This window comes from Oncorhynchus nerka, linkage group LG4, assembly GCF_034236695.1.
Source record: "Oncorhynchus nerka isolate Pitt River linkage group LG4, Oner_Uvic_2.0, whole genome shotgun sequence".
Classification (NCBI taxonomy): Eukaryota; Metazoa; Chordata; class Actinopteri; order Salmoniformes; family Salmonidae; genus Oncorhynchus; species Oncorhynchus nerka.
The window spans coordinates 58976780-58990199 of NC_088399.1; the positions used below are offsets into that span (position 1 = coordinate 58976780).

Here is a 13420-nt window from a genome sequence, read left to right on the forward strand (position 1 = left end):
GTGGCATTTTTCTTGTACAAGACAAACAAAAAAATGCCACGGGTTTGAATGAGGTCAAACTGGTATCTCCAAGTGGCCACAACTCCAAAGTGTACACAGTTCCTTAGTAAATTGAACCTAACCCACATTTTTCAAGAATATTCATATTAAGTTACTGAATGTATCCATAGTATTTTCAGATTTTGTTATCAACAATTGTGGCGAAAAATACAGTAAATGTAAAATGCACATAAAATGAACAGTGTAATGTTTGGATTCAGTCTTGTGTTAGGTGAACTGTTGTGTTCTCACCTTTAGTCTAATAATTTGCCCATAATATCCAAACTGTTCCCTTTTAATTGCTACCATGGATATGCATATGCTTTCCATATTTCTTCAGTAAGTAAAAATATTACAATTTATCCCCATCCATATAGGCCAATTCCCACAAGCGTAAAGGGTTAAAAGTACTGCACTACATAGGGAATAGGGTGCCATTGGGGATGTACCATACACACCGATGGTCATATTTATAGACTCTGGTTCCAGGCCAGTCAGAAACTTCCTACGGAGGCTGATCCCTTCGAAGTCCACGTAGACCCGCCGGAGAACTTCAAACCCATTCCCAGACACCATCTGGAGAAGAGGGGAAACGGGTGTAAATCCTGTGCAGTAGGTGTGTGTGTGTGTGTGTCCTGAGACATAACATTGGCCCTAATGCTACACAATAAGTGACCAGGTGTGAAGTTTGAATGCTGCTGACAAGTCACAGTGAAAGTGGCGGTGCTCAAGGTTGGAAAGACAACTATACGTTTGTTTATGCGTGTCCCTCATTAGCCCATATACAAAAGGTTCACCTTCTCACTGACGAGGTCGTGGTGCCTGGAGCAGAAGACCTTCCTGTCCTCCTGGAAGAAACAGTTGTGGGCGCGGGCGCACATGAAGTGGTAGTTACTCTGACAGGACGAGAGACAGCAGCCCACCGTCGCCCCCGCCTGGCCACAACGCTCACAGCGCTGTCGGGAAGAAGGGTGGAATGAGTGCAAGGATAGGAAAGAAAACAATGAATGAGAAAGACTAATGGAAAAGTCCCTGAAGAGTAAACGTGATCATTTTAACTAAATAGCAGACTTGACAATTCTCTTTGGAACAATAAAGTTATCTTATGACAATGTTACAAACGGGCAATTGAATAGTTATGCCTGAATACAAAGCCTATCGAGTAAGGATGTACTACAGCCTTGATATGTGGGAGGTGTCTCAAATGTCACCCTATTCCCTACACAGTGCACTATGGGACCTGGTCAAAATAAGTGCAGTTTATAGGGAACATGTTGCCATTTGAGATGCAACTATGATGAATTTCTATGCATTCCTACCATGTGGCGCCCCCTGGAGACAGCACTGTGTACTTGGAGCAGAGCTCCGTTGTCTTCGTACACCTCAGCGGACCACAGGCAGCAGTTAACGTGGGCCCACTCGTTCTGCCCCAGGTACAGCAGTCTGCCCGCGTCCTAAAATAAAGACGAGGACGTTCAGATTTAGAGTGGACCTGAGACAATAGCTTGTAATACCATTACTGTGGGAATGATGTACGATAGAATTGTTTCACAACTCTAGTCCTTGAGTACTCCCAAATATAATACATTTTTGTTGTCGCTGCATAAAAGCACACGTAATTCAACTAGTTGACTAGTTGAAATGTGTTGCCTTTCAGTCTGTTAACTTCAGTACAGCATACTATGGGGGAGTTGCACTCTCACATCTTCGGTTGAAGGATCTACAATTACACCTGACAAGGCCAATGAAATCTGTGCCTCGCTGAAAGACCCTCCTTCCACAGGTGATACGCGTAAGACTCAGATTCACTCTGTTATTCCGCTCTTCACCTTGGTGTGAACAGGAACGTTTCGTGCTACTAAAACAAACAATTGGAACACGAGACAATCTTACGTTGTGCCAACTAAACTGTCCCTTAGTGGTAGAGTGTGCTCTCCCCCTGGAAGTTGTGTGTTGAAGTTTGGGAAACTTTATGAGAACCATTCAATCACAATTAGTTATTATTCAGATTCCTAGGCCTGGCTATAGCAATACATAAGATGACTAACGAGTCCGAAACTAAAAAAAAAAAAGCCAACAAGCCGGGTTCAGGTTCCCAACCATGACCCAATGAATTCAAATATACTCATGTTTGTAGTCTTGTGTGTCTCAGCGCATGCTCAGGCTGCCCTCACTTGAATCAGTTTGTGTGCGAGATTAGAAGACGGCTTGCACAGTTCCCCTACTAGTTCGCAGCGCAGGTTCTCTTGACACTCGTGTAGCATTCTTTAAGGGGCTTGGTGTTTTCGATAATGACTTCCTCTCCCAGGTGCCTGTAGCTCGGCTACAGGACGCGGAGATGGATTGGGTCGTTTGGTTACGGCCAAACAGGGTGCTTCGTTAGCCATTGCCAGAGCCCATTGTGTAGGGCTGGGCGATAGATTGAATTATGCTGAACAAAAATATAAAAAACATGTAAAGTGCTGGTCCCATGTTTCATGAACTGAAATAAAAGATCCCAGAAATGTTCCATAAGCATTCCCAATTTTCCATTCTATCAAATTTTGTACACAAATTTGTTTACATCCCTGTTTGTGAGCATTTCTCCTTCACCAAGATAAACTTTCCCCCTGACAGGTGCAGCATTACATGAAGCTGATTAAACAGCATGATCATTACACACCTTGTACTGTTGACAATAAAAGGCCACTCTAAAACGTGCAGTTGTGTCACACAACACAATGCCACAGATGTCTTAAGTTGAAGGAGCGTGCAATTGGCAGGCTAACTGCAGAAAAGTCCACCAGAGCTGTTGCCAGAGAATTGAATGTTGATTTCTCTACCATAAGCTGCTTCCGAAAGTTTTTGAGAGTATTTGGCAGGCCGGTTAACTGGTCTCACAACCACGTGTAACCACGCCAGCCCAGGATCTCAACATCCAGCTTCTTCAATTGTGGGATCATTGGAAGGCTAATGAAACGGTGGGTTTGCACAATGAAATCATTTCGGCTGTCAAAACCATCTCAGGGAGACTCATCTGCGTGCTTGTCGTCCTCTCCAGGATCTTGATCGGACTGCAGTTCGGAGTCTTAACCAACTTCAGTGGGCAACTGGCACCCTAGAGAAGTGTGCTCTTCAAGGATGAATCACGGTTTCAACTATACCGGGTAGATGGCGTTGTGTGGCGAGCGGTTTGCTGATGTCAACGTTGTGAACAGAGTGCCCCATGGTGGCGGTGGGGTTATGGTATGGGCAGGCATAAGCTACGCACAACAAACACAATTGCATTTTATCAATAGCAATATGAATGCACAGAGATACCGTGATGAGATCCTGAGGCCTACTGTCGTGACATTCATCCACCGCCATCGCCCCATGTTTCAGCATGATAATGCACAACCCCATGTCGCAAGGATCTGTACACAATTCCTGGAAGCTGAAAATGTCCCAGTTCTTCCATGCCCTGCATACTCACCAGACATGTCACCAATTGAGCATGTTTGGGATGCTTTGGATCAACGTGTACGACAGTGTGTTCCAGTTCCCGCCAATATCTAGCAACCTCGCACAGCCATTGAAGAGGAGTGGGACAACATTCCACAGGCCACAATCACCAGCCTGATCAACTCTATGTGAAGGAGTGTGTCGCGCTGCACGGGGCAAATGGTGGTCACACCAGATACTGACTGGTTTTCTGATCCATGCCCCTACCCTTTTTTTTAAAGGTATCTGTGACCAACAGATGCATATCTATATTCCCAGTCGTGTGAAATACATAGATTAGGGCGTAATACATGTATTTCAATTGACTGATTTCCTTATATAAACAGTAACTCAGTCAAATCTTTGAAATTGTTGCAATTTGCGTTTATATTTTTGTTCAGTGTATTTTGATAAAATAATTGACAGTGGGTCTTATGCAGTGTATTTGACCTTGAAAATAGTACAACAAAGCTTAAGAGAAAAAAAACAAATCTAGATGTATATCGTGAATAGCCCATACATAAAAATAAAAAAAATGTAACAAATAAAGATTTTTAAGCCCTATCGCTCAGCCCGTGCCCAAAAGGTTATCATGCGTTCCTTGGTTTTCACAGGGTTCAAGGGTTATATCAATCTCCCAGGGTGAGAATGACTACTTCCGGGTTGGAGTGAGCGGTCGCATCCACACTTCGGTCCGCAGGTAGTATAACCTTTCATTACATTTCATTATAGTACAACGGTTTGATTTGTCTAATCTTAGCAATTTCTTCTTAGCTAGCTACATAGCCGTCATTGTATCAAAGATAATTGCGTAATTATCGTATTTCGTCGTCCTAACGTAGTCTACACTGCTATCTGCCCAGCAGCTAGCCAGCTAGCAAACGTCCACCGTCTACCGAATAGCAGCACTGTAGAAATTATTACACTCAACTGAACGACTTGATTAGTGTAGTGTTAGCTAGCTACATAGTTGTCTTTGCTGTCTTCGTATCCAAGATAATTGTGTAGTTTAGAGTGTGTAGTTTTAGAGTGATTATCTTAATTTACCGAGGTTAGCTAGCTAGCTATTTGTCGTCCTTAACGTAGGAGACACTGCTAGCTAGCCAACGTCTACCGAATAGAACTTCCCCACTCAACAACCCGGTCGCATTCCGCTTCGCTCCACAGGTAGTATCACATTTTCATTTCATTACAGTACAACGGTTTGATTTGTTTGATCGTAGCTAGCTACATTGCTAGCTACATAGCCGTCTTTGTATCAAAGATAATTGTGTAGTCTAGAGCGATTTTCTAGGTTAGCTAGCCAGCTATTGTCGTTCTTTTAACGCAACGTAACGTAATCAACACTGCTAGCTAGCCAGCTAGCCCCCGAATAGCAGCACTGTAGAAACGACTTGATTAGTGTAGTGTCAACAACGCAGCCACTGCCAGCTAGCCTACAAAGTCAACAACGCAGCCACTGCCAGCTAGCCTACTTCAGCAGTACTGTATCATTTTAATCATTTTAGTCAATAAGATTCTTGCTACGTAAGCTTAACTTTCTGATCATTCGAGACGTGTAGTCCACTTGCCATTCCAATCTCCTTTGCATTAGCGTAGCCTCTTCTGTAGCCTGTCAACTATGTGTCTGTCTATCCCTGTTCTCTCCTCTCTGCACAGACCATACAAACGCTCCACACCGCGTGGCCGCGGCCACCTAATCTGGTGGTCCCAGCGCGCACGACCCACGTGGAGTTCCAGGTCTCCGGTAGCCTCTGGAACTGCCGATCTGCGGCCAACAAGGCAGAGTTCATCTCAGCCTATGCCTCCCTCCAGTCCCTCGACTTCTTGGCACTGACGGAAACATGGATCACCACAGATAACACTGCTACTCCTACTGCTCTCTCTTCGTCCGCCCACGTGTTCTCGCACACCCGAGAGCTTCTGGTCAGCGGGGTGGTGGCACCGGGATCCTCATCTCTCCCAAGTGGTCATTCTCTCTTTCTCCCCTTACCCATCTGTCTATCGCCTCCTTTGAATTCCATGCTGTCACAGTTACCAGCCCTTTCAAGCTTAACATCCTTATCATTTATCGCCCTCCAGGTTCCCTCGGAGAGTTCATCAATGAGCTTGATGCCTTGATAAGCTCCTTTCCTGAGGACGGCTCACCTCTCACAGTTCTGGGGGACTTTAACCTCCCACGTCTACCTTTGACTCATTCCTCTCTGCCTCCTTCTTTCCACTCCTCTCCTCTTTTGACCTCACCCTCTCACCTTCCCCCTACTCACAAGGCAGGCAATACGCTCGACCTCATCTTTACTAGATGCTGTTCCTCCACTAACCTCATTGCAACTCCCCTCCAAGTCTCCGACCACTACCTTGTATCCTTTTCCCTCTCGCTCTCATCCAACACTTCCCACACTGCCCCTACTCGGATGGTATCGCGCCGTCCCAACCTTCGCTCTCTCTCCCCCGCTACTCTCTCCTCTTCCATCCTATCATCTCTTCCCTCTGCTCAAACCTTCTCCAACCTATCTCCTGATTCTGCCTCCTCAACCCTCCTCTCCTCCCTTTCTGCATCCTTTGACTCTCTATGTCCCCTATCCTCCAGGCCGGCTCGGTCCTCCCCTCCCGCTCCGTGGCTCGACGACTCATTGCGAGCTCACAGAACAGGGCTCCGGGCAGCCGAGCGGAAATGGAGGAAAACTCGCCTCCCTGCGGACCTGGCATCCTTTCACTCCCTCCTCTCTACATTTTCCTCCTCTGTCTCTGCTGCTAAAGCCACTTTCTACCACTCTAAATTCCAAGCATCTGCCTCTAACCCTAGGAAGCTCTTTGCCACCTTCTCCTCCCTCTTGAATCCTCCTCCCCCCTCCTCCCTCTCTGCAGATGACTTCGTCAACCATTTTGAAAAGAAGGTCGACGACATCCGATCCTCGTTTGCTAAGTCAAACGACACCGCTGGTTCTGCTCACACTGCCCTACCCTGTGCTCTGACCTCTTTCTCCCCTCTCTCTTCAGATGACATCTCGCGTCTTGTGACGGCCGGCCGCCCAACAACCTGCCCGCTTGACCCTATCCCCTCCTCTCTTCTCCAGACCATCTCCGGTGACCTTCTCCCTTACCTCACCTCGCTCATCAACTCATCCCTGACCGCTGGCTACGTCCCTCCCGTCTTCAAGAGAGCGAGAGTTGCACCCCTTCTGAAAAACCTACACTCGATCCCTCCGATGTCAACAACTACAGACCAGTATCCCTTCTTTCTTTTCTCTCCAAAACTCTTGAACGTGCCGTCCTTGGCCAGCTCTCCCGCTATCTCTCTCAGAATGACCTTCTTGATCCAAATCAGTCAGGTTTCAAGACTAGTCATTCAACTGAGACTGCTCTTCTCTGTATCACGGAGGCGCTCCGCACTGCTAAAGCTAACTCTCTCTCTCTGCTCTCATCCTTCTAGACCTATCGGCTGCCTTCGATACTGTGAACCATCAGACCCTCCTCTCCACCCTCTCCGAGTTGGGCATCTCCGGCGCGGCCCACGCTTGGATTGCGTCCTACCTGACAGGTCGCTCCTACCAGGTGGCGTGGCGAGAATCTGTCTCCTCACCACGTGCTCTCACCACTGGTGTCCCCCAGGGCTCTGTTCTAGGCCCTCTCCTATTCTCGCTATACACCAAGTCACTTGGCTCTGTCATAACCTCACATGGTCTCTCCTATCATTGCTATGCAGACGACACACAATTAATCTTCTCCTTTCCCCCTTCTGATGACCAGGTGGCGAATCGCATCTCTGCATGTCTGGCAGACATATCAGTGTGGATGACGGATCACCACCTCAAGCTGAACCCCGGCAAGACGGAGCTGCTCTTCCTCCCGGGGAAGGACTGCCCGTTCCATGATCTCGCCATCACGGTTGACAACTCCATTGTGTCCTCCTCCCAGAGCGCTAAGAACCTTGGCGTGATCCTGGACAACACCCTGTCGTTCTCAAATAACATCAAGGCGGTGGCCCGTTCCTGTAGGTTCATGCTCTACAACATCCGCAGAGTACGACCCTGCCTCACACAGGAAGCGGCGCAGGTCCTAATCCAGGCACTTGTCATCTCCCGTCTGGATTACTGCAACTCGCTGTTGGCTGGGCTCCCTGCCTGTGCCATTAAACCCCTACAACTCATCCAGAACGCCGCAGCCCGTCTGGTGTTCAACCTTCCCAAGTTCTGTCACGTCACTCCGCTCCTCCGCTCTCTCCACTGGCTTCCAGTTGAAGCTCGCATCCGCTACAAGACCATGGTGCTTGCCTACGGAGCTGTGAGGGGAACGGCACCTCAGTACCTCCAGGCTCTGATCAGGCCCTACACCCAAACAAGGGCACTGCGTTCATCCACCTCTGGCCTGCTCGCCTCCCTACCACTGAGGAAGTACAGTTCCCGCGCAGCCCAGTCAAAACTGTTCGCTGCTCTGGCCCCCCAATGGTGGAACAAACTCCCTCACGACGCCAGGACAGCGGAGTCAATCACCACCTTCCGGAGACACCTGAAACCCCACCTCTTTAAGGAATACCTAGGATAGGATAAAGTAATCCTTCTCACCCCCCCCCTCCCCCTTAAAAGATTTAGATGCACTATTGTAAAGTGGCTGTTCCACTGGATGTCATAAGGTGAATGCACCAATTTGTAAGTCGCTCTGGATAAGAGCGTCTGCTAAATGACTTAAATGTAAATGTATAAATTGGGTGATTCGCTCTCAGTCCACAAGGGGGCACTCAACCATAGGTGGCTCACTACTGGGATTCATTGCTGATTCCTGCCTGTAGCTCACAAGTCCCTATGAGGTGCTTAGTGATACAGGTTATAGGTTCTATAAGCGATTGGTTGCATCCCTGTGAATTTAAATAAATTACAAATCACTTGTCTTACCACAGAAGGGATCAGTTTTTTCAGAGCAGTCTGTCCCTTTTCCAGCTGGGTTACAAGGTGCTGTGGCACCAGTATCTATGACAACCATCATGATAGCGATTTTCTCTTGGGTAAATGTTTAATGGGAGCTGTGCAGTGCTGGGTGCCAGCAGGTTATTGGGACGCATCTTACCGCCTAAATCGACTGACGCTCGTTGTGACAGAAGTACCCCCAAGGGGCACTGCAAATCAGTGGTACTTCACTGATTGCCAGAGCCCCTGAACCCAAGAGTGGACCGGGCTTCAGGCAAACCTTGGCACAAACAGTTGTGTCAAACGAAAGTTCCATAAAGTTCACAGGTGACAAAAGTGTTGCATCTCTCACGTGTGTCCCTTCTCCACATTTATACACGCGGTGGAAAGGGAAAAATAACCAATATCTCCCAGACTACACTTGACAGGAGGCTCCAACCAATGTTGTTGATCCATCTTCAGTTCTATCACAGTCATTAAGCTGTTAACTGTTTTGTATTGTTGTAGTGACTGGGTGTATTGATACAGCATCCAACATGTAATTGGAAAACCTCCCTGGTATTTGTGGTTGAATCTTTGTTTGAAATTCACTGCATGACTGAGGTACAGAGATGAGGTAGTCATTCAAAAATAATGTTAAACAGCATTATTGCACACAGAACAAGTTTGAATCTTTTTTAATCTTGAACTCAAGACATCTCAGCTTTAAAATGTTTTAATCCTTTGTAAATACAGTGCCTTGCGAAAGTATTCGGCCCCCTTAAACTTTGCGACATTTTGCCACATTTCAGGCTTCAAACATAAAGATATAAAACTGTATTTTTTTGTGAAGAATCAACAACAAGTGGGACACAATCATGAAGTGGAACGACATTTATTGGATATTTCAAACTTTTTGAACAAATCAAAAACTGAAAAATTGGACGTGCAAAATTATTCAGCCCCTTTACTTTCAGTGCAGCAAACTCTCTCCAGAAGTTCAGTGAGGATCTCTGAATGATCCAATGTTGACCTAAATGACTAATGATGATAAATACAATCCACCTGTGTGTAATCAAGTCTCCGTATAAATGCACCTGCACTGTGATAGTCTCAGAGGTCCGTTAAAAGCGCAGAGAGCATCATGAAGAACAAGGAACACACCAGGAAGGTCCGAGATACTGTTGTGAAGAAGTTTAAAGCCGGATTTGGATACAAAAAGATTTCCCAAGCTTTAAACATCCCAAGGAGCACTGTGCAAGCGATAATATTGAAATGGAAGGAGTATCAGACCACTGCAAATCTACCAAGACCTGGCCGTCCCTCTAAACTTTCAGCTCATACAAGGAGAAGACTGATCAGAGATGCAGCCAAGAGGCCCATGATCAGTCTGGATGAACTGCAGAGATCTACAGCTGAGGTGGGAGACTCTGTCCATAGGACAACAATCAGTCGTATATTGCACAAATCTGGCCTTTATGGAAGAGTGGCAAGAAGAAAGCTATTTCTTAAAGATATCAATAAAAAGTGTCGTTTAAAGTTTGCCACAAGCCACCTGGGAGACACACCAAACATGTGGAAGAAGGTGCTCTGGTCAGATGAAACCAAAATTGAACTTTTTGGCAACAATGCAAAACGTTATGTTTGGCGTAAAAGCAACACAGCTCATCACTCTGAACACACCATCCCCACTGTCAAACATGGTGGCAGCATCATGGTTTGGGCCTGCTTTTCTTCAGCAGGGACAGGGAAGATGGTTTAAATTGATGGGAAGATGGATGGAGCCAAATACAGGACCATTCTGGAAGAAAACCTGATGGAGTCTGCAAAAGACCTGAGACTGGGACGGAGATTTGTCTTCCAACAAGACAATGATCCAAAACATAAAGCAAAATCTACAATGGAATGGTTCAAAAATAAACATACCCAGGTGTTAGAATGGCCAAGTCAAAGTCCAGACCTGAATCCAATCGAGAATCTGTGGAAAGAACTGAAAACTGCTGTTCACAAATGCTCTCCATCCAACCTCACTGAGCTCGAGCTGTTTTGCAAGGAGGAATGGGAGAAAATTTCAGTCTCTCGATGTGCAAAACTGATAGAGACATACCCCAAGCGACTTACAGCTGTAATCGCAGCAAAAGGTGGCGCTACAAAGTATTAACTTAAGGGGGCTGAATAATTTTGCACGCCCAATTTTTCAGTTTTTGATTTGTTAAAAAAGTTTGAAATATCCAATAAATGTCGTTCCACTTCATGATTGTTGTTGATTCTTCACAAAAAAATACAGTTTTATATCTTTATGTTTGAAGTTCGAAATGTGGCAAAAGGTCGCAAAGTTCAAGGGGGCCGAATACTTTCGCAAGGCACTGTATGTCCTAAAAACATCATTCCACTTGGACATTATGGGGTATTGCGTGTAGGCCAGTGAACAATTTTTTTTAAACCGATAAAAAAAAATACAACTAAAATTGGAAAAAGTAAAGGGGTGTGAATGGGGCTGTTGCGGTGACCGTGTTACCGCCACACCGGCGGTCATGAAGGCAGTCTGAGTCCACGTGATCATTTAGTCAGTGTAATTAGGCTTCTCCAAGCTCTGATGCTGCTGCTGGTCATATAGTAGCCTACCAAACTTGCTAACTGCCTGGTACTCAGCACTCTATTGTCCCTCTAATCAGTCTGACATCGATGCAAATGTCATCTAAAATCTAATGAAACACTTCATGAGAGCCCATGAGCGCATGTTGCGCAACATTTCTATAGGCTATGCAATTGAGGGAGAAAAACAGAATGATGGCCTCTACTAAAAAGAGGACTCCATCAGCTTTCTATAGGCCTACTATATTTATTTCTCAACTTTCCTAATATTAAGCACATTGTTTATCTTTACAACAGGAGTATAGCCTACTTGGCTTGCATGAAAATGAACCACGGGAAAAGCGTCCTCCATTCACTATTTTAAGTGCATAAATGACGTGCATCTTTTTTTACCGCTGTCCCTGTTGTGATACAGGTGCATGATAATGGTCCATTCTAAATAAAACATTCCACACATATATTATTTAGTATATGTAAAGACAAGATTAAATAAAGAATAGTCTGAAGTGTGCTAATATTAGCCTATCACTTGCGAATGCCTTTTTGCTGCCACTTTTTCTAATCATTGTCACACACCTCTCCGATAGGCATATATGTGTTAAGGTTTGTATCACAACTAAAGCGGCCAAATAACTTCTTAAAATTATGCACAATCCACTTTGCAAGGGGTGTAGAGCCTAACTGGCATACAGGGGGGCAAAAAAGTATTTAGTCAGCCACCAATTGTGCAAGTTCTCCCACTTAAAAAGATGAGGCCTGTAATTTTCATCATAGGTACACTTCAACTATGACAGACAAAATGAGAAGAAAAAAAATCCAGAAAATCACATTGTAGGATTTTAATTAATTAATTTGCAAATTATGGTGGAAAATAAATAAAATAAGTAAGTAAGCAGCACGTGAGTTTCAAGTTTGGGGAAAATAATTGTAAACATAAATATGCACCTTTATAATAAATGCATTACATGCATAATTGCATTTTCAGTCACTTTTGACAATGGTGTTTTCCAGCTAATGGAACATTTGCACTTACAGCCTACTACCATGAGCGCATTGCTGCGCTTATGTGAAGAAATAGCTTAATAGTTGATCAACATTTTAAGGTAAACGCTCTGATCCGTTGCGTCAGCCACATTGCGCAAAAAATTGTTGTATTAATTTGGGCCTACTTCGTCACCAAACCCACTGGCTCCAGGTCATCTATAAGTCTTTGCTAGGTAAAGCCCCACCTTATCTCAGTTCAGTGGTCACCATAGCAGCCCCCACCCGTAGCACGCACTCCAGCAGGTATATTTCACTGGTCAACCCCAAAGCCAATTCCTCCTTTGGCTGCCTTTCCTTCCAGTTCTCTGCTGCCAATGACTGGAACGAATTGCAAAAAATTGCTGAAGCTGGAGACTCATTTCTCCCTCACTAACTTTAAGCATCTGCTGTCAGAGCAGCTTACAGATCATTGCACCTGTACATAGCCCATCTGTAAATAGCCCATCCAACTACCTCATCCCCATATGGTTATGTTTTTTTTGCTCCCTTGCACCCCAGTATCTCTACTTGCACATTCATCTTCTGCACATCTATCACTCGTGTTTAATTGCTAAATTGTAATTACTTCACCACTACAGCCTATTTATTGCCTTACCTCCCTAATTTTACCTCATTTGCACACACGGTATATAGACTTTTCTATTGTGTTATTGACTGTACGTTTGTTTATTCCATGTGTAACTATGTAGTTTGTGTCACACTGCTTTGCTTTATCTTGGCCAGGTCTAAGTGGTTAAATAAATCAAACTTTTTTCAAATCATAGAGTCCCATCATGCAGCATTACAATGTATTCAAAAATCTAAACATATAGCCCAACGTTTGTAGAACAATTAAAGTTAAATGTAACTCTACAGTAAGAATATAGAAATAATTATTTATTTGTTAACCGCTCACACGTGTGCAATCCGTCAAAATCGTTCGGAGAAAATATCCTTTCTATTTTATTCAGCTTTGTTCAATTGTATTCTTCATACTATAAAATAATGCCACGAAATTCTAAGCAAAACTTGCCTGCTAAATGAACTAGTGTAGCCCACAGCCATTTGGCATAGCCAGATCAGGACCTAACATAGGGACAACTCAGAGTATGCAAATTCTGTTCTGAAATAAGACTACATTTTCTTCAAATCGTGCTTCTTTAGACCTGTCTAAAATAAATGGATTTATTGTGACGGTGTAGGCTATTATTACATGGATTTATTAAACTTTTTTAAAAAGGTAGATGTTCCAAAGGTCTGGATCAGTGGCTTGTAGACTATGTGTAGAAGCCAGGAAATGCTAAATGTGTTTGTGTTAATTAAACAGTAAATTACCACGAGACTGACAGTTATTTGTTTGACAACCACCAGCGGACAAAATTTCGCGACCTCCACAGCCCTAGCTGTGAATACTTTCT

General features: G+C 44.7%; 1 protein-coding gene across 2 annotated transcripts in view; it reads right to left on the minus strand.

Moving 5' to 3' along the window:
* The window catches only part of LOC115128277 (histone-lysine N-methyltransferase 2B-like), a 68953-nt gene that overhangs the window by 10680 nt on the left and 44853 nt on the right, over positions 1-13420 (minus strand). For both annotated transcript variants that reach the window (XM_029657973.2, XM_029657972.2), the window contains exons 23-25: positions 1359-1493; positions 837-995; positions 498-615 (exon numbers count right to left, since the gene is read on the minus strand). In XM_029657973.2, the coding sequence (XP_029513833.1) occupies positions 498-615; positions 837-995; positions 1359-1493 (412 nt within the window). The remainder of the gene's footprint in view (positions 1-497; positions 616-836; positions 996-1358; positions 1494-13420) is intronic.